At 42.7% G+C, this 20,734-nt stretch overlaps 1 protein-coding gene and 2 long non-coding RNA genes across 5 annotated transcripts; 1 reads left to right on the top strand and 2 right to left on the bottom strand.

Annotated features, from left to right (window-relative positions):
• Nucleotides 1-580: 580 nt before the first annotated feature.
• On the top strand, nt 581-1,654 carry LOC119765615. The gene is made up of 2 exons (XR_005276851.1): nt 581-1,064; nt 1,157-1,654. It is a non-coding gene; the product is annotated as an uncharacterized LOC119765615 (long non-coding RNA).
• Nucleotides 1,655-4,598: 2,944 nt separating this feature from the next.
• Nucleotides 4,599-7,359, bottom strand: LOC6053126 (beta-1,3-galactosyltransferase 5). Of its 3 annotated transcripts, none has more exons than XM_038248936.1 (5): nt 7,161-7,359; nt 6,565-6,755; nt 5,381-6,182; nt 5,022-5,317; nt 4,599-4,913 (listed from the first exon to the last, which is right to left on the bottom strand). In XM_038248936.1, exons 3-5 carry the CDS (start codon nt 6,157-6,159, stop codon nt 4,642-4,644), a joined length of 1,347 nt encoding a protein of 448 aa, XP_038104864.1. In that variant the 5' UTR covers nt 6,160-6,182; nt 6,565-6,755; nt 7,161-7,359; the 3' UTR covers nt 4,599-4,641. The 3 variants fall into 3 exon arrangements, with proteins under 3 accessions (XP_038104864.1, XP_038104865.1, XP_038104862.1); XM_038248937.1 differs by having other exon boundaries at nt 6,565-6,740; XM_038248934.1 differs by lacking the exon at nt 6,565-6,755.
• A 1,730-nt stretch (nt 7,360-9,089) lies between these two features.
• Nucleotides 9,090-9,895, bottom strand: LOC119765064. The gene is made up of 3 exons (XR_005276481.1): nt 9,596-9,895; nt 9,408-9,535; nt 9,090-9,338 (listed from the first exon to the last, which is right to left on the bottom strand). It is a non-coding gene; the product is annotated as an uncharacterized LOC119765064 (long non-coding RNA).
• Nucleotides 9,896-20,734: the final 10,839 nt, after the last annotated feature.

Here is a 20,734-nt window from a genome sequence, read left to right as displayed (position 1 = left end):
CGCGAGTCATTTTGCCGAACTCTAAGAAGCCCAAAGTGCGACACACGTGCGCAGATAGCAACGGACCTTGCTCAACATCGACCACTTGTAGGACCAGGTTGTACTTACGGCCGTATTGTCGACAACGGATAGTCGTCTGACCGATCACAGGAATTTCGCCGCCACCAAAGCCATGAAGGCGGTACTTCGACGGTTGAAGATCACTGTGGGCTTTCCCGGTCATCCGCTGTAACCAACTGTGTCCCACGAGGCTGGCGTTTGCCCCTGTATCCAATTCGCACTGAACTGACTGCCACTTTCCAGCGATGCACATGTCTAGATTAGCTTCAACATGCCCACCACTTCCATCGGAAACTTTTCCGATTGTTGCACTTTCGCTGCTCGTCGACTCCGTCTCCGTCAAGTCACCGTCGGTACTGCTATCCACAAGCACTTTCTGCACACGAGACTTCCGCTTTAGCTTCTTCCGACGCTCTGCCTTGCACACTGCTTCGAAATGGTTCTTTCCGCCACAACGATAGCACCGCTTGCCGAACGCTGGACAACTGCCTTTCGTGAAGTCATGTGTAACCGTCGGGACTTCACTAGTGAAGGTCTCCGCGGCTATCGCGTAGTAAATTCGTAAAAATACCATGCTTGGGTAGTGTTTGTGTGTCTGGTGGTTTTCTCCCAGCGAAGACCCGGCTCATCGTCCACCAACAACATCCCAGTGTGCAGCCAGCGCTACCAACGAACTTCCATAACCCGCCACCAGAGGAGCTGTTAGCTGTGGGCGGGGAGGCGAAAGGAGTCGTGACAGGAAGGATGGGGATCAGGGTGAAAGCTCGGATGAAGAGGAGGAGGCAAGGGGAAGAACTAGGACCGCCATCATTCTGGGAGTCCGCGGAATCGTTCTATTCCCCGGACGACGCCAAAGCGAACAGATCTGTCGACTACCATCTGTTCTGCCAAGTGACTTTTAATAGTGCCCAGTAGTGCCCATCAGTGCCCAACATCACCGGCTGGACCAGTAGGAGAGCAACGCCGAGTTGCTAGAGTGCAGGAGTTGATTTGGAGGACACCAGGTACGTCAGCAGTCTCCACAGTACGCCCAAAGATCCCTACCTACCCCAAAACCCAACCGTCACGACCCTAACCTCAAACCATCTACTGCCAGGACCCCTTGTGTTTGGTGATAACCGTCATAGTATCAACGACGGCTCACCCGTGTCGCTGACACCTACCGGGGACTCAAACCACCTCGAGTCTCCCCGAACGCAACCGTTACCGGGATAACCTGCTCGACCTGTGCCTATCCGGGGAATCCGGGCACCCTCGACGGTGTACCGAAGGCCACAGCCGTAACCATCTGTGGCGAGGCCAGGACGAGCAGCGGACGGGTCCATCGACGACGCGCCGTAGGAGAACCACCTTGGACGGCAAGCGGTCGTGCACGCGTGCGCCAGCTTGAAGAAGCGGAAGTGAAGAAGGAGAAGAAGGAGGGAGCGGAAGTGTGTAGCAGGAACAGGAAGGTGGACATCGCCGGCGAGCTGCGATCGACGACGGGGCCCCGAAGAAGAAGAAAAGGAAAAGGTCAGATTAGTCTGTAAGAAAGTGGGAGGAATAAAGAGAAGTGTAGAGAGAGAGAATAAAGTGTGTAGAGTTTTGGACCGCACACCTGGAGTTTTACATTGGACATCACAAGCATTTCCCAGCTGTGCGACTTGACTAAAGGCGTGCCGACCCTGAGGGCCTTGAACTCTGGGAGTCTCTGTGACGCTCAGTAGTCGGAGAACCCGAAAGTTACACATGCATTTCGCCACAAAACTTGCACTTTTTTGCATGCTTCTTCACTTCGTTCACGCTTGCATTTCGTTGCTCGGAAATCGGGTGCTGCTCGGCAATTTCCTCCGCGCGGCAAAAATCAACTGCTTGTGCCTCCGTCAGATTCTGCATCGTCAACAGCTTCGTGCGCAGCTTCGACCATTTGATCGACGTAACGAGCTTGTACTTCAGCAAATCTTCTTCCAGGACTCCAAACTTACACACCTTCGCTTGTGACTTCAATCGACACAAGTAGTCATCGATTCTTTCCTCCATCCCCTGAGACAGCGAGAAGAAATCAAACCAATCGATGAACTTGTTCCGCTCACGTACAACTTTCCGCTTGATCGCCGCCAATGCCAGCTTCGGGTCCTTCTTCTCCACGGCGGTCAGTTCGAAGTTGAAATACTTCTTTAAAGCCTCCGTTCCAACCACCGACAGCAGGATGCTGGTTTTCTGCTCGTTTTGAGCCTCTGGCCACTTGTCCATCCCAACTGCACTGGCGTAATACTTCCAACTTTCTTCGAAAAAATCGAAGTTTCTCTCCATGTCTCCATCCAGTTCCAGCGGAGGCGGAAGAGGAACCGATGCCACTGCCGCCGGTCTTTCTACATGCGCAGCCGGCGCCTTCTTCAACGATCCAATCATCTCCTGGAACATTCCCATAAATTCGGCAAACTGCTTTGAATCCATTTTGTGAGAAAACACTTCGCCTCGACACGACGTTAAAGAAAAATATGGCGCTGGACAGGATCAAACAAGTTCGCTCTTCACTGCGCAACTGCTTCGCGATCACTTCCGCTGATGATTTTCTTCGTCGCTCGATCGAACTTTTCCTCGCCGAACACTTTCCGCGATTTCAAATGACGCCGGAAATCACCTTTAGTCCACGAGTGCTTCTGACACCATGTTTTATTTGGTAGTCAATTAAAACAAGTTTGATTAACTTAACAAACTAACGTTTATTGACACGACTGTACTGCTCGGCACTCGGATACAGAATGAATGAAAAGTGAGAAAGAAAGAGAAAGCGCGCGTGAATGAATGACGTTTGTAGGGAGTGTCCATAAACTACGAAACTATGGCATGGTAATAAATAACGTAATACAACATCACCCAAGGGGTGTCAACCCCTCGGTGGCCGAGTGGCTAGAGCATCTGACTACCAATCCAAAGGTGTGAGTTCGAATCCCACCTGATTTCATGCGTTTTTTTGTTCATATTCAAAGTTCAATTATAGTCGAATAATTTCAAGGAGACCGGTCGGGAATCGAACCCGGAACCTTCCGCTTATGAGGCGGGAGCCGTAGCCATTAAGCCACGGGCCGGTCTCCGAATACGAGAATCGATTTTCCAGACAATTTTACATAAAAGTCTCCATATTGACCATTGCACAGTGGTCCAGATCGCAAAATTAAGTGGAAAATGGATTTTCCGAAAAATGGTTGAGTTTTGGAGCTTTGGTGTCTTCAGAAGAGTTGTTGCATATAGAAAGGGGCAACTTTTGGTTTGGTTGAAAATTAGGGTGGTTCACGATTAGGGTGATTTTGGAAATCTAACTTTACAGGAATATTTTTGGGATTTTTTTCATCTTCTAGGCTTGCCAATCCAAGCAACTTTGTCGAAGACACCAAAATTTTATCTCGTAATCTACGCCTTCTACGACCAAATTTATAGAAAGCATCTGAGCAAACCTTCAAAAATCATTTTTATTAACGTGGCAGGCAATTCAGGGTTAAGTTTTAGAGAAAAGTGGTATTCAGGGCACTTTTAGAGCTCTAAAAAACAAATATTTTTATTATCTGAAAAGTCAATTTGGACTTAAGGGTCAAAAGTTACAGCGATTTTAGGGTAAAAATGATGCAAATTTAAAACTTAAATATCTCGAAAAGGCGCAAGCCAAATTTTAAGCACCAGGTTGCATTTGAAAGAGGAGATCCAGCACTACAAACGCTGAAAAAATCGCAGGGCTGTTTTTCTTTAAACTCGAGATATCTTCATTTGAAAAAGTCTAATTTTCAAGGGAAAACCTTATGGGACCAGTGACCACCCTAACAAATTTCGAAAATTGTCCAAATATATGTTTTTCCATGTAATTTTGCCCGCTGAATCTGAATCTGCCCTCAGAATTGACCCAAAGTGTCGAAAAATTTGTTTTTGGTCATATTTTGGGTTTAAATGATAATTTTACATGGAAACCCAAAATATGACCAAAACTCGATTTTTCGACACTTTGGGTCAATTCTGAGGGCAGATTCAGATTCAGCGGGCAAAATTACATGGAAAAACATATATTTGGACAATTTTCGAAATTCCCCAAGTAACCATCCCGCCATAATAGAAATCATAAATCAGTTGCTAAACAGCATTCACCAGCTAATAAGCTGTAAAACGGCAAAGATTAAAGCAAATCAGCTTTAAAATAACTGCTCTGTTAAAAGCCGTTTTAGAGCTGATTACCAACTGTCACTAGCAACACTGTTATATTTTTTCAACAAACTGGCAACACGTCTGCCGTGCGGCCAGGTCTACTGCGTAAAGCCGTATCGCAGAGACATGATTCGTTTGAAGTGGGTTGAGTTTGAGCACAGAGTGTTTGAACAACAACATAATTCTGAATCGACAGGGGAGGAAGAAGCGTGGGGACACACCACCATACGCTCCGAGATTTGGTTGTATTCGTTGGGAGCACCATGCTAAGAAGGTATGGTACTCCGGGACCCTCTGATATATTATAAATTGCTATTCGATGAACAAACGACTCTTCTCCAAACAATAAACTGCTATAACACATCTATTTTGTATAAAACTTATTTATTGTATATAATAATTACATGACTATTTACATTGTACGCTGTTGTCTGATATCTTTTTCCATAAATCATATTGTTCGTTTGTTTTCACCATGTGTATACTTATAGACTTTTTTATATTACATTGATTAAAAGCTATTCGTCGGTTAAGAAATTCTTTAATGTTTACTCTATGAATGTTCAGTAGCTGTGCTACTATTCCGGTAGTGTAGACATCTTCCAGTTTGAGGTAAGTTTGGGATAACGACTTGTTGTACAAATCTAGAATGATGTCTGATGTCATCAGATACGCCGGGCCTAAAATAAATTGAAATAGAGCATTTATTGAAATATTTCAACCATGAGCAAAGACTACGTAAAAAAACATATTTTCATCATTTCAACCAAGTTTTCTTATTAACTTACCGGTAGTAAAAGGTGGAAATACTGGTGGAAAGTACTGTTCTGGACTGACATAATACTTGGATTTTTTGTTCCGAATCGGTTTCCATTTTTTCGCGAGCCGCCCGAAAATTGACCGTTTGTAGCTCAAGTGCGTTTCGATAAATTGCAACAGTTTGGGTACGTTAATAAACATGTCATCGTCTGTTTTGAGTAAATATGTGGCATTGGGACAATTTGTAGTTGTCCATTCGAGCAACGAGATCGTTTTTAGGGTGAGATTTTTGTAGCTGTCGATAAAGTTTCCTCTGATCAGATCGCTGCCAGTTTAGAAAAAAATCAAAAGTTATTAATCAAATACACCTACTTAAATAAAATATTACCTATACATGTAGTTTTCGGCAGACAGCTGATCTTCTATGCGTTGGTCTTGGGTCCGACCAAGCATGAATCCAATAGAGATATCTCGCCGAATTCCATAATGTCCCCATGATTGCCGGATAGATAACCTTTGTTCTCGATGAGTGGGTGCTGATGTAATCAATATCAGTAGATTCACGTCGGCGCCTTTTTGCGGGCAAATGTTGTTTATGCTAGTTTGGTCATTCATGTGTCCATTTTCGTAAATATCCTTAGTCTTTATCACACGCTCTGTAGAACTGTCGACATTGTTGTTGGCTACAATGGTTTTGTTAGAAAGGGAATGGTTGTTCGGAGGAAGCTTTTCCAATTTAACACCAACTTCTTGAATTTCAGACAAGGGTAACTTTTCTATCCTTTGAATATTATCACTGTTGGCTTCAGATTTGAGCGACGAATCGTTTGCAATCAAATTATTCTCACCAAGTTTCTTCAGTACGCTAGTTATGTTACTAGTCGATCCACAGCCGTTGGCTAAAAATGTGAAAAATCCACAGTTTTTCCTCTTATTTAATTTTGTTTGGATATCCATCAAAGATGTGTTTGATAGAGGCAATGGCATGAAATGATTTTCTGTGCCATTGAGGCGTAGATCTGGATATCTTTTTATGACCAAATTATACTGCCTTCCATTCAGCGTTGAATAAAATATTATGGTTGCCAGTACTATAATGCCGAATATTAAATGGGTTATGCGAAAATTTGAAATCCACATTTTTCTTTTCAGAAAAGTACCAATCATTTTCTATGCATTCGAGATTTGTCCTGAAACAAACAGAAAAATAATTACAGCCAGAAAAATAGATTTTGTTCAGAGCAATCAAAGCAAATTATATCTAGTCTAGCTGATGCTTCAAAGATCACTGAAACCATACTTTCTTCTAATTCCTAATAACAAACGTAAAACATTCAACAAGTACGCTGTTCAAACAGATCTTGAGAAATCATCAAAAATCATTTCAGAAGGCAACATTGTTTCTCTAATAATTCGATGCCTCTGTAATCTCTTGTACTAAGCTTGCTAGTTTTCCTATCTAGTTAGCATAAAAGAACACAGAGGCATCGAATTATGAACACACAATATGTCTTGCATTCAAATGCTGCCCAATTTACTAAAGTTTACTATTTCATGCAAAAGAACACTTACATCTAATTGATTTTGCTAAATTTTCATCCAAGAAATTTGGTATACATGACTGATACAGCATCCAGTATTTGTCTCTCAATTTCTAAGAAGTCCAAAAACGTGTCAATTTGTTTACTGCTTAACGACACGATTATGGATACCGTTTTCAATTGTTATTATTTCTATCTTTGATTTACCTGGAAAAAACGTCACTAAAAAATGGAAACTACTCAATTTCTTACAATTAATTCCTTAAATTTCCCATTGGAACACTTTTAATTATGCCTCAAACTTCAATGAAACGCTATCATCCACATTGTTGACACATTTATGCATGTAATTCATTTTTGAAATAAATTCCTGTTAGTTTACTTTTGACGTTTTGTAAGTGCCATCAAGGCACAACAAATGTTTCGTCATCGTCATGTACCCAATATTCCTGTTTTGCAAAAAAGCCCTTAAGACTGAAGACACCCACTGAAAATTTTGGCTCGAGCTTCGACTCGGTTCAGGCTCGATCTCGAGCCAGATCGACTCGAGGCTCGAGCCAAAATTCCCAGTGGGCATCATCTCTTATGTGGTCCTACATAGTTCAGAATTGCTGAGGTGTTACTTACGTGGTGACATATATTTCACGACGCAAGATGGTTCTGTGTTTATTTCTAGCTCACGCTAAATAATCACAAATTTGATTGCAGAATGGCATTATACATAAAATATACTGTATACGTGTTACGTTAGAATAACACTGACGACTTGGCAGCTTTTTCACATTTAAATAAACCTTTTCGTGTAATGGTCATCATGTTTGCTTAACATCTCAAAAATACAATTGTGCTTCGAAATGTGTTGTCTCAATGGCATATAGCAAGACTTTTATGCACACAGAGGTAGACGCCATTTTTGTTTAAACAAGTGTGAGTAGATCTGAAGGTTTAACCATATGGCTTGCGCCATAACTAAATAATATTTTTAATAATTATGCTGGCGTTCTACACACAATTGTCCCATGTGATTTTTTATTTTACATTTTTAACATTTTTTTTGTAAGCAACGCAGCTTTACTTTGTTCTAGCTGTTATATTTTTTAAATACAGTGAATCAAACATTTGTCCGTACCCCCCTGTACGGAAACAATCCGGATTGTCCCAGAACCAGTTTGACCCCCGGGGGGAGGGGGGACATAAAACCCCTCCTTTTGCCATTTGAAGCATCCAAATTCGTCCTATAGATCCCGATTACGAGTCCCTAATCAGAGATTTGTAATTTTCACCTTTTGTGCTGTGAATTCCTGTTCCAAAATTGCCTGAGAATGTTTCGCTTGGGAAAAGTTAAAATGACAAATCTTAGACTTGGGAATCGTTATCGGGCTATATCGGACGAATTTGGATGCTTCAAATGGCAAAATGTGATTTGGAATTACGTAAATCTGTAAGTATTGCTAAGTTGACAGCAAGCCTTTGTGATCGACGGACGTCTTTCCAATTCGTTGATTGAAAGCTACATAAAGCGAAAGTGCGATATAAACAAACATTGCCAAAGTGTTATTTGGCAATCATGGCGCGGTGCTACCGCAAGCACTCACTGGTGATTGATTTCACATCAATCCCAGAAAAAAATACTCTAGAACAAGTACGCTCCTTCGTCTTCGACAATTTGGAACTCAACATCTCACAAGTCAAAACCTACAACTGAGCATGACAAATGCCCGTGTCTTCCTGGAGATGGGAAGCACAGAACAAGCCGAAGCACTAGTTCTAAAACACCACCTAAAACACGCCCTACAAGCTGATAGTCAGGACTATGCTATCCAGCTGTACATGGCTGATGGTTCCGTTGAGGTGAAGGTCTACGACCTCCCTCCGTATCTACCAAACGGAACAATCGCCAAACATTTGTCAGCCTTCGGAGAGGTGCTATCTATCAAAGATGATGTCTGGCAAAAGTTTTTCCCAGGAGTTCCCAATGGTACACGGACTGTGCGCATGAAGCTGAAGAAGTCGATTCCCTCGTACGTGAATATGGAAGACGAATGTGCATACGTAAAATACCGCAATCAAATCGCCACCTGTCGCTACTGCGGAAGAAACCTATACATCGGATCCAAGTGCTCGGATGTCAAGAAGGCACTGTCCGGTAACAGCGCTAACGGCCTGACCCTTGCTCAGATTGTTGGTGGAATGAACCCGATTGTGCCGAATGACGAGGACAGGACGCCGGTGAAGGAAACTTTCCCTCCGGCTCCAGCGAATCCGATCATCGTTCCAGCGCAGCCAGCTACTCCTGCAGCTCCAGTGAAACCAATCGCCCCTCCAGTATTTCCATCTGACCCAATGGACATCATCAGCCCCCCAGGACCCTGGACAAGATCGCAGTCAGCCCTTCTCAACGATATATCGGATGATGACAATCTTCCGGCATTAGATAGGTCCCGCTCCGCTACTGAAGTTGAATCTCCGGAACAATCAGATGTGGATACAGATTTCGGTAAAGGAGGACGTAAAAAACGTCTCTCGTCGCCCAAAAACAAAAAGAAGAAAAGATCATCAAGCCTGAACTCCAAAAAGAAGATCAAGTTTATTTCGTCATCATTACTTTTCCCACGGGTAAGCAAACACAAATGTATATGTACTGCCGAAGCTCCACAAGATACTGCCGTCCTCAAGAAATCTCAAATCCTCGCAGATTCATCCGATACCATACACTGCCAACACCGATTGCTATCAACCTGCGCCCGCACCAGCTTCCAAAGGTAACAGCTGCGGTATATGTCCTGCCGAAGTCGATACTGCCACCTTTTTCAATGAAAATTACGCATCATTCAGATTTAATTATCATCAATGGAGATCACACAGAGAACTCACCGATACACAGCCACTCAACGTTGCTTTCCCACTCGCTGGACATCCTTCTTGTAAAGGTAAAAGGCTCCAGTCGCTCCGGTATATGTCTTGCCGAAGCGCTCAGTGATACTGCCACTCCTGTCAAAAAACTTCCAATCAATTCAGACAATCAGCACCGCTCACCACATAGAACATCAAAGGGAACTCACCTGCTGGGTTACAAGAGAGCCACGACGACGAGAAAACGCTTGAAGACAACGAAGAACAACTGGATATCTGGAGAATATCAACTGTCTTCGCTAACACCGTCTGAGCAGGTGAGCGTATCGATATTGTTTATAAACAACACTGACACTCAAAGCAACCTGTCAGATGTCAAAGAACAAAAAGCAGAGACCGGGAACGGCAAAGTTTTCACTGTGTGTGTGAGATGCTCGCTGGGTTCGCTCAGAACAGCGCCATCTGTGTTCTCGCGCCAACATCTCCAGCCCCTCTTCGATAGTAACATTTAAAAAAAGCACTGGCTGAAAGATTTAATTTGGTAACGTTAAACATCAACAACATTTCGAACCAAACAAAGTTGGACGCACTTCAAAACTTCCTAAGGATAAACGAAATTGATATCGCTTTTTTGCAGGAGGTTGAAAATGATCAAATTATTGTACCTGGATACACAATTTTGTTCAATATCGACCACCGGAAGAGGGGTGTGGCTGTAGCACTTGGAAACAGAGTAGAGCATGTAACAGCAGAAAACTCTCTGGATGGTAGACTAATCGTCATTCGCTTAAGAAACGGGACAACTCTCTGCAACATATACGCACCAACCGGGAGCCAGAACAGAAATGATCGCGAGGATTTCTTCAATTCTACCTGTGCACATTATCTTCGAAACGTTACCGGACCAATCATTCTCGGAGGAGATTTTAACTCCGTTGTGAATGACAGAGACGCTACCGGTGGCACTCCGCGGAGCGAAATGACTTCCCGATTGATGCTGGCTCTAAATTTGATCGATGTTTGGCGTTGTATCAACCCACGTGACACTGATTTCACCTTCGTTCGCACTGGATGTGGCTCCCGTCTAGATCGTTTTCTCGTCTCAAAATCTACCCGAGATTCCCTGAGAACTGCACGGCACGTGGTTACGTGTTTTAGCGATCATAAAGCGCTGATTATTCGTATGGTTTTACCAAGAACAGGAGAGGCGCGTGGAAGGGGTCTATGGAGACTAAATGCTCACGTGTTGGACGATGAAGACACAATCAACGAATTTTCGAGAAAATGGCAATACTGGATAACACATCGCAGAAATTACACATCGTGGCTCACTTGGTGGATGCAATTCACCAAGCCAAAAATAAAGTCGTTTTTAAAATGGCGTTCGTCTCTGCAGTACCGTGACTTTCGTGACACATTTGAGCTTTTGAACGGAGAGTTAAGTAGAGCTTACAATCTGCACTTGACTGACAATAACCAGCTTGTGCGGATCAACAGAATTAAAGGGCTTATGCTGCAGAAACAAAGAGAACATTCCAACAGATGTCGTATGTTGAATGAAACGTATCTACAAGGAGAATCTACAAGTCTTTTCCACGTGGCGCAGAAAATGCAGAATCGACAGGGCAGGACGATAAGTGAACTGGATGTGGACGGAAATGTTATCAACAATGGAACCGAAATAGAGCAAAACATTGTGAATTACTTCGAAACCCTTTTCTCGGCCACTCCAAACCGGTCACCTGTGGCAGGATTTGAGCCAGCAAGACGAATCCCTGACAACGTTGCAGCTAACGACGACCTCTTGCAACCCCCGGACGCAAACGAAATCTTTATGTGCATCAAAAACAGTTGTAACAGGAAATCTCCAGGAGACGACGGACTGCCTCGGGAATTCTACTACAAAACATGGAACATTATCAGCCAAGAATTCACTTCCGTTGTCAATGATGCTCTTCGTAACCCTGATACCTATTCAAATTTTATGAATGGCGTTGTGGTCCTCGTCAAAAAGAAGCAGAGCGGAAACACAGTGAAAGCGTACAGACCAATTACTCTATTAAATTTTGACAACAAAATTTTAACGAGAGTGATAAAAAACAGAATGATTCCGCTGGCTGAACACGTTTTGTCTCCACACCAAAAATGCTCGAATGGGAAACACAACATTTTTGAAGCCACAACACAAATTCTGAACAAGATTGCATCGCTGAAACATAGAAGGCAGTCAGCCACACTGGTGTCATTCGATATGGACCATGCGTTTGACCGGGTGAGGCATGACTTTCTCTACTACACCCTCACACAGATGAACTTCAACCCGCAGCTGATCGACCTTCTACGGAAAATCTATGCCAACTCCTTCTCAAATATTTTGATAAAGGGTAAGCTGTCCAGATCGTTCCAAATCAGAAAATCAGTCAGGCAAGGTGACCCACTGAGCATGCTGCTATTCGTGCTGTACATTCAACCACTGGTCGACAAGCTGGCAACAATTGGAGCAGCAGGGAGTCTTCTGAACGTGTATGCAGACGATATCAGCATGGTGGACGCGGACATCAACAACTTGGCTGAAGCTGTTAATAAAATACGAGAGTTCGAAGAGGTATCCGGTGCTGTCCTGAATCTGACGAAAACAACGGCAATGAAAATAGGGAATCCGCGTACAGAAGGTGTACTTACCTGGATCAACTTCCAAGATTCACTGACAATTCTTGGTCTAACGTACACCGACTCCGTCAAACAATCCATTGAGTTAACTTGGCAGAAAACTCTAAAAAACTTAAAATGGAGACTCTGGATGTGCAAATCCAGATCACTGAACTTGCTGCAGAAAGTCACCTTTGTATCATCCAAAATTTGGTACGCTGCCTCAACGTTTCCGTTGCCGAAAAAGTACGAGAAAGCTATCCTCAAGGAATACCGAAACTTTCTGTGGATAGGACACAAACAACCCATTCGTTTGGAAACGTTGGTCCTGCCTAAGGAACGAGGAGGACTAAACCTACACTCACCAGGATTGAAGTCTACTGCATTATTAACTAATAGAATGTTGGCTAATCAAACTCTGCTTCCTTTTTTTAGTGACTTGTTGGGCAGCACACCTGTTCTGCAAATCCCCCCCGCCTTTCCGCAAATTAAGATTCCAGCGTTAGAAATTTCAACACTTCCAACGCAGATCATCCGGCATCACAGTTCTAGCGGAATCTATAAGGAGCTAATCGATGGAGAGAGTGATCCACCGATACTTGAAACTCGAAGGCAGTGAAACGGATCTTTAAAAATCTAGCTGATCAACGAGTGGATTCAACCCTGCGTGCCAACTGGTACATAATTGTGCACGAAAAGATTCAGCATAATGATCTGTTATACAGACAACAACGTCGAGATAACCCGGACTGCAACGAATGCCCAGGCGTAGCAGAAACACTAGAGCATAAATTATTCAGGTGCATAACAGTTCGCAATGTATGGAATTATGTTCGTTCTTTGTTAGGGAATCTCGATCCACGTTTACAATGTAAACAAAACGAATACTTTATGTTTCCATCATTACAAGGACTATCAGCGCCAGTAGCCCAAAGAACCAAACATATTGTAGCTAAATATCTTCATTTTGTTGTAAGTAATCCTATTTCTAATGTAAGTGTAGATAATTTCAAACTTGAATTGTAGAATAGCTTTTAAAAATTGTACCAAATAAACACTGACCAGTTAAAAAAAAAAATTTATTATTATTATTGTGATATTCACTTGAATTCGAATTTCTGACATTTTAAACTTCAGGTCGGTGCAGCGACCTCAAATTTAAATCATTAAATTTGTCCATTTTTCGAACCTCACCAGAGTTCTGACTATGCGTGCTGACGCAAGCATAAATAATGTTAAGCTTTCAATTATGAATGTGCGATGTTATTTCACAAGGGAAATTATAGGTTTTGGCATGTTTGTTCAATAAGGCATTCTAGTCAGAAATTTACTAACACATTCAAAGTATGTTTACATTACAGCTGGACGTTTGTTTGCATCAGGTTTCCTATCTCTTTCTAGCAAAAGTTTTTTGTCCGGCGACTTCTAGCTGGATTTTTTTACTGATAGCTCGATATGTCAGACAACATACTTCGCAGGGCTGTGACAGCTCGAGCTCGATGATTGTTTGCATCAGGACACCGTGACGAGAAGTTCTTAATTTTTGGGTTAAATTATATTTTTTTTACTGGGCCTAGAAAGCCTTATAGAGAATTTGGCATTCTCATTATTGACCTCAATTTTGGAGGAAGTTTGAATAACATATTTTTGATATGTTATTACATAAATTAAAGTTTCATGAATGTTCGGGAGTAAGGTCTCCCAGAGCTACATCCCTGGATGGTTTGAACTTTGATTATTTGCGTTTTTACCATTCCTCTTTGGCCGCAATACCACTGCACTGATTTGAGGAACAATTACAGAGCCAAGATGTGCTGGCCAGCAGTTTTGGTCATCTAGTTTGGATATGGTCGATGGTCAGTGGTAGTGTGTGAGATAAGCCGATAAGAGAGAACGATCTCTCTCTCCGATCGGTTGGGGTTCATCACGACTGGAAGGGATCTGGGCCACGTAGGGAGTAAGTATAGAAAGCAATTTTAAGTAGTCCTAGAACCTAGGGACGGTGCGGGTCGGACACCCGTCCGTCGCGACGCGATTGTATATATTTGTAAATACCGGACAATAAATGTTATTCGTATAACTGTGGTTTGTAATCGCGAGTGTGGTGTTCTTATTTGGAATCCGGATGGCGCTCATTGATCACCTGGGCGTTGGAATATCTGCGCTGGAGGTGCAGTACGATCTGCCCCCCCCCCCCGGCGTCGTGGTTTCCTATCGTGTTGGGACTTGGCTCCAAATTTCATCATCCACTTGAGCTATCGAAAACACCCGGGAAGGACCAAACCCCAACAATGAAAACGATTCGAACCCATGACTTCCGATTTTGTGGTGTACTCACGACACCATACGGAAAGTCATGAAGAATTGCAGAGGTCTGCATAATTTAATTCATGAGGTTCATCCTAGGGGGGTGCCACTTCGAGTTTTCGAAGCGGATTTGGATCCGCTCCAAAACCTTGAGACTCGCTCCGTCTGTTTTTGGCGAATCTGTGTAATTTCATTCAGAGTGTTGGTTTTGACATTTCGTTTTGTTTGTTTATGTTCTGGAAAAAAAACGTGTTTTCCGATCGGTATTTTTTAAAGGTATTTTTCGCGAGCTGTGCTGAAGTTACCCAGCGGAAGAATCTGTGGCCACGGAGTGCCTTGCACAAAGGTTGAGTGGTTCGTGGAAAAGTGGCCTAAGGGGAGAATCGGTGTGCAGCTGTATCCGCGACCGTTTCTTTCCAACGGGTCGAGCAGCGAGCCACGGAGCGACCAACCGGCAAAGTATACGGCGTCCGGTTCTGCTGTCGGTAAAGGAGGAACTCCGGACTTCCGGCGAGTTCCGGGAGACGAGGAGGAGGCGGTGCTAGTGGTGCAAGCGAACCTAATTTGAACAGTGCTGAGCGGAAAGGCTTCGGACGGGTCGTGATCGACGGTACTTTTGACCATCGCGAGGACGTCTGGGACAAGAAGAGTGGTAAGTTGGGTGCACCTGAGCCGGTGGGGGGAAAGGTTGTGTAATGGTGTCTTTTGAGGGAGGACTGCTGGTATTGGCGTTTGGTCAATAGTATTTAGCAAAAATTGTCTGCGTGCCTTCAGAAGCGGACTATATCTGTAACAGTTAATCTTCTCTACCCGCATAAACGAGAACCTTAAAAAAACTTTGTGTTAAATGGTTTTCTCACCATTTCAGAGATCGTAACCACTATTTGAAAAATGGTAGGAAAACCTTAAAAATACCATATCTGAAATGGTACCCTACCATTTTTCATAAAGTTCGACCATCTGAATTGAGGGTGGTTAGCAACGGTAACCTTAAAAATTCCCGAACAACGTTTCGTCAAATTACCATTTGTGTAAATGGTTTTTTAGGGTTTTTCTTGCTATTTTTACCTAGCGCTACTATTTTGGAAATAGTTTTCATATGGTTGTTTAAGGTTTATCCTACATTTTTCCCAGTTTCACTATTTAAGAAATAGTTTTTAAATGGTTTAAGAGCGAGTCCACGACTAGGGCATACCCCTTTGTATGGGACGTCGTTTGGACCTCACCAATCGGCCTGAAATTTTCAGGGGTTGTTTGTACATATAAAACTAGCATCTGGCCAAAATATGAGCACTCTAGGTCAACGGGAAGTGGGGCAAATCGGGACACAAAGTTTTAAGGTTCAGAAACGTAAAAAATCTTAAAATTGCTATAACTTAGGCAAAATTCAATTTATTTTCAAAATTCAAAATGCATCTGAAAGGGCTTGAAAAATGCAACAAAATGCAGGGTAAAGCATCCCAATTGGTTAAATCTAAAGGGAGTTATTGGCATTTTAGTGAAAAAATAGCATAATTTTCAAACTCAAATAAAAAAGTGTTCCATCCAGATATCAACTCGGTTCGACCTGCAGCTTGTAGGGGATATCTGGGACTACCATCCGAGACTGAGAACACTTTGGGTAAGGCAGTTTAACATATTAAATTAACACTTTTACTTTTAGTGATTTTTTTGGTTGTAAATTTTTGGTCGGGGGGCCCCTTAGTTCCCATTTTCTGGTGATAATTTTATCATATTCGTGTTCCTGAGACATTTTCACAATAGAAACATGCATAAAAATGTTTATTTTGATCCATTTAAACCCTTTAAATATAAAAGTGAAAAAAAAATTCGATTCACATTAATTGAAAATTAAGCTCGTTTCCAAGGAAACTAGATGACACCAGAAAAAAAGCAGCTTAATAATTTTTTTTAACTTTTATTTTTTAAAGGGTTAAAATGGATCAAAATAAACATTTTTATGCATGTTTCTATTGTGAAATTGTCTTAGGAACACGAATATGATAAAATTATCACCAGAAAATGGGATCTAAGGGTCCCCGAGCAAAAATTTACAACCAAAAAAATCACTAAAAGTAAAAGTGTTTATTTAATATGTTAAACTGCCTAACCCACAGTGTTCTCAGTCTCGAATTGTAGTCCCAGATGTCACCTACAAGCTGCAGGTCGAACCGAGTTGATATCTGGATGGAACACTTTTTTATTTGAGTTTGAAAATTATTCTATTTTTTCACTAAAATGCCAATAAATCCCTTTAAATTTAACCAATAAGGATGCTCTACCCTGCATTTTGTTGCATTTTTCAAGCCCTTTCAGATGCATTTTGAATTTTGAAATTAAATTGAATTTTGCCTAAGTTATAGCAATTTTAAGATTTTTTACGTTTCTGAACCTTAAAACGATTTGCCCCACTTCCCGTTGACCTAGAGTGCTCATATTTTGGCTAGATGCTAGTTTTATATGTACAAACAACCCCTGAAAATTTCAGGCAGATTGGTGAGGTCGATGCGAGATGGGTATGCTTTGCTCGTGGACTCGCTCTTAAAGTTTATCATGCAAATTTACTACTTTTTGAGAAATAGTTTTGAAATGGTTTTTAAAAGTTTTTCTTACATTTTTTACCTACCTATTTTTTACAGAATTGTTCACTTTTTGACGGATGGTTCACAACAATAATATTTGAACTTAAGCGGCGATGTCGATTCTGTTTAGTTGATCATACTGCCAAAATCGTCCAAACCTGAAAAAGTAAGAAGAAAAAATCACAAAGTATCAAGTTGAATATAAAATTCAAATATAATATGTACTTATCTGATTATTCAGATTGATTGATGCCAATCGTTTGTTCGCTTGGTCGCATCCTCGGCGGAACAATATTGTCGGCCGGCTGCCGGCAAAATCTCTTTTGATCACCGATCGAGTTCTCCAGCACCAGCTGTTCCGTTTTTATCAAGTTCTCTCCACGGCGCTGAAATGATCAACAAGAAAAATATAAACAAAGTATTTGGTAAATCAAATGATTTGTTTGAAAATTATACCTGCGCACAAAACGTAAACAACAACCAGCCGCACAAACGTTTCACATCAGACTGTTTTTGCCTGCGCAGTGCGCTTTCCTGCGAAAGAGCAGGTAACGGAGCGTAGCGAGAGAAGAGAAAAGAGAGAGCGCGCAAGGCAAATTTAATTTTGCGTTGAATCCAAAATGTTGTTAACTACTAAATTGATCTAGAAGTACAAATATTGCCTAAAGAATTGAAATTAATAAACAATAATTTAAGACATGAGATTCTGCAATCTGCATTCAAAGGAAGGCTAGCCCTTGCGTTTGTGAAAATTGCGCTTCCTTTGATGGTTGGCGTAAATTATGCGAAACCAAGAATAACGGAGGTTTCGTAGGGGTAAACACCATATTTGTATAAAATATCACACTACACCTCCACATCATCGATTCCGTTGATGCTAGAGAACCGAACCGTAATTCCGCTGGTCAATCTAACCGATCTGACACTGTGCAATCAGCAGCTCGAAGCCTTTGCGAAGATCGTCTTTCGATGGCAGAGAGTGGTCCAAACGAATTTACTAACTTCCGCTCATCACACTCGGAAAATTCCGTCATCTGGGGCGAATCGGGACTACAGTCTGAATAGGGACAGCAGTGTTTAAAGCATTTGATGGGTTTAAACTTGGAAATGAATGTACACATTTTGCTGGTCTGAATCTGTTCTAACCTAAACCAACCAGGAAAATAAAAATATTGTGCTACTATATGGTTAAAACTGCTGTTCCAATTCGCCCCAGTTGACGGTTCGTAGCTGGGTAAGCTGAGAGTCGAAATTCCGACCGACTAAAAACACTGTTTTGTTCAAGCCATTATGTTTAGGAAATCTTTAAACATTGTGGAGTAAATCTATCGTTGAACATTAAAAATTTTCCAACGCTCACGCCATTTTGGTTCGGCCCCAATGTCTCCAAAGTTTCCTGAGGATCAGCCATCCTCATTTCGTGCAAGCTCCACGGCAGCATAAAAGCCCAGCGCTGCCGTAGTGATACAATCACTTGCGAAAACACCGCTGTAATTCAAACACCGCGAGTCCACGGCGAAACAGCTGAAGCACTTACTGCCGGATCCTGCGACTTAATCTCATCGGCTTCTTTTCATCCACCTCGTTCGCTTCACTACGGCGACAGGAAGTCCTACTGGAACATTCAAATCGTCATCATCCTTACTTTTGTAGTCTTCCTTTTAGATGATCTCGTACAGATCGAGGCATAAAAAGTCCTCATGTCGGTGATCTGCAGCAGAACACGACGCGAAACGTCCAGATTGAACATCAGTCCACCTTGAGACTCGTCAACGGCGCTCCCCCAGTCAGATTTCCAGCCGGTTCTGCGGAATGAGCTTCGGCGCGTACACTGTTTTGTTCAAGCCATTATGTTTAGGAAATCTTTAAACATTGTGGAGTAAATCTATCGTTGAACATTAAAAAATTTCCAACGCTCACGCCATTTTGGTTCGGCCCCAATGTCTCCAAAGTTTCCTGAGGATCAGCCATCCTCATTTCGTGCAAGCTCCACGGCAGCATAAAAGCCCAGCGCTGCCGTAGTGATACAATCACTTGCGAAAACACCGCTGTAATTCAAACACCGCGAGTCCACGGCGAAACAGCTGAAGCACTTACTCCTTGGATGGCCCACCTCATACCCATACACAGTTTTTGTAGTATGGAAGATTTACGAGCAGATATCTTTCGATAATTCTTCGTTCATGTTTAGAGAGTGTCCTGTAATCTTACTCCACTTCCGTGTATACCCATCCATATCTCTCTTATCTCGTCTCAAGGCGCTCTTACAAATCCTATGTAGAGTCTTTCATCACTCAGATTGCATCAAATTTAGGGTATTGGAACCATTTGCTATTCCACTCGCATATGAGCGCATAGGGTTAAACCGCGCCCAGATTCGCGTTACTTTTGATCAGGTTTATCATATGCGGCCCAAAGTGATCCCATGCGAATGCGTACCGATAATGAAGATGGCCGACCGTCATAACGTGCTCTTCCTCACAGTACCATCGTGGGTCACTTCTACTCCAACGGCCGTGTCCGTACGAACTCCTTGCAGTTTCTTTTAAACTCGTTGATGTTGCTTGTCGTCTTTGCATTCTCTGGAAGCTGGTTGTAAAGTTTAAATCCTTTGTAATACAGCGAGTTCTGCGTGCATGCCTTTTTCCAGTTCTGCAATCTGAGATCGTCAGCTCCTCTAGTGTCATGCTCATGGATATCTCTTCCGCATACCATGGCTTCCGTCAAGTATTGTGGCGCCATCCTTTTTTTCATACGATAAACAAACACAAGGGTATTGTACTCGATTCTTTGCTTTACCGACATCCATTGCAAACATTCGAGCATGCTCCGTCGAGGCGTCAGTCGATCACACTTTAGTATCAGCCGCATTATTTTGCTTTGTAGTACCTGCATCCTTTTCAGTTGTCGTTGTGTTCCCAGAAACAAGATCGATGAACAATAGTCAAAGTGAGGAGCGATGAGCGAATTGTACACCTGAACTTTCGTCTCTGCCGTCAAGTAGCGATTTATCCTACACAGAACACCAAACTTCCGTGCTGCCTTCCGAATAGTATAGTCAATATGTTCGTTGAAATTCAACTTTTCGTCCAACATGACTCCGAGGTACTTCATCGTCTCAACCCGCTCCACAACTCCTCCATCCATCTGTACACACCGTCTGCAGTCGTTGGTTTTCCGTGTCGTCACTACCATGCACTTCGTCTTCGCGATGTTCAACTGCAGCTTCTTCCATTTCAACCATTCCGTGAATCCTACTTACTGCCGGATCCTGCGACTTAATCTCATCGGCTTCTTTTCATCCACCTCGTTCGCTTCACTACGGCGACAGGAAGTCCTACTGGAACATTCAAATCGTCATCATCCTTACTTTTGTAGTCTTCCTTTTAGATGATCTCGTACAGATCGAGGCATAAAAAGTCCTCATGTCGGTGATCTGCAGCAGAACACGACGCGAAACGTCCAGATTGAACATCAGTCCACCTTGAGACTCATCAACGGCGCTCCCCCAGTCAGATTTCCAGCCGGTTCTGCGGAATGAGCTTCGGCGCGGACGGATCAAAGTTCTTCCGCCCCATCTCGATAATCTTCAACACCTTCATAATCCGCTGGAAGACAATGTTGTAGAACTGGATGTGTTCAGACTTCTGCTAGTTCCATTTGTACATGAACCGGATAGTGACCGTGTGTACGTCATTGGCGCGGTCAACTCGTCCGACGCTCGCTGCGCACCGCCTTAATCCTTCTTGTTGACCTTGTCCATCTCCTGCTCCTTCAAGTCCATTATGTTCAACCGAAGCGAGGAAATCT

This window comes from Culex quinquefasciatus, chromosome 1, assembly GCF_015732765.1.
Source record: "Culex quinquefasciatus strain JHB chromosome 1, VPISU_Cqui_1.0_pri_paternal, whole genome shotgun sequence".
Taxonomy (NCBI): Eukaryota; Metazoa; Arthropoda; class Insecta; order Diptera; family Culicidae; genus Culex; species Culex quinquefasciatus.
Note: the sequence above shows the minus strand (reverse complement) of the source record. Positions and strands in the feature narration are given on the sequence as shown.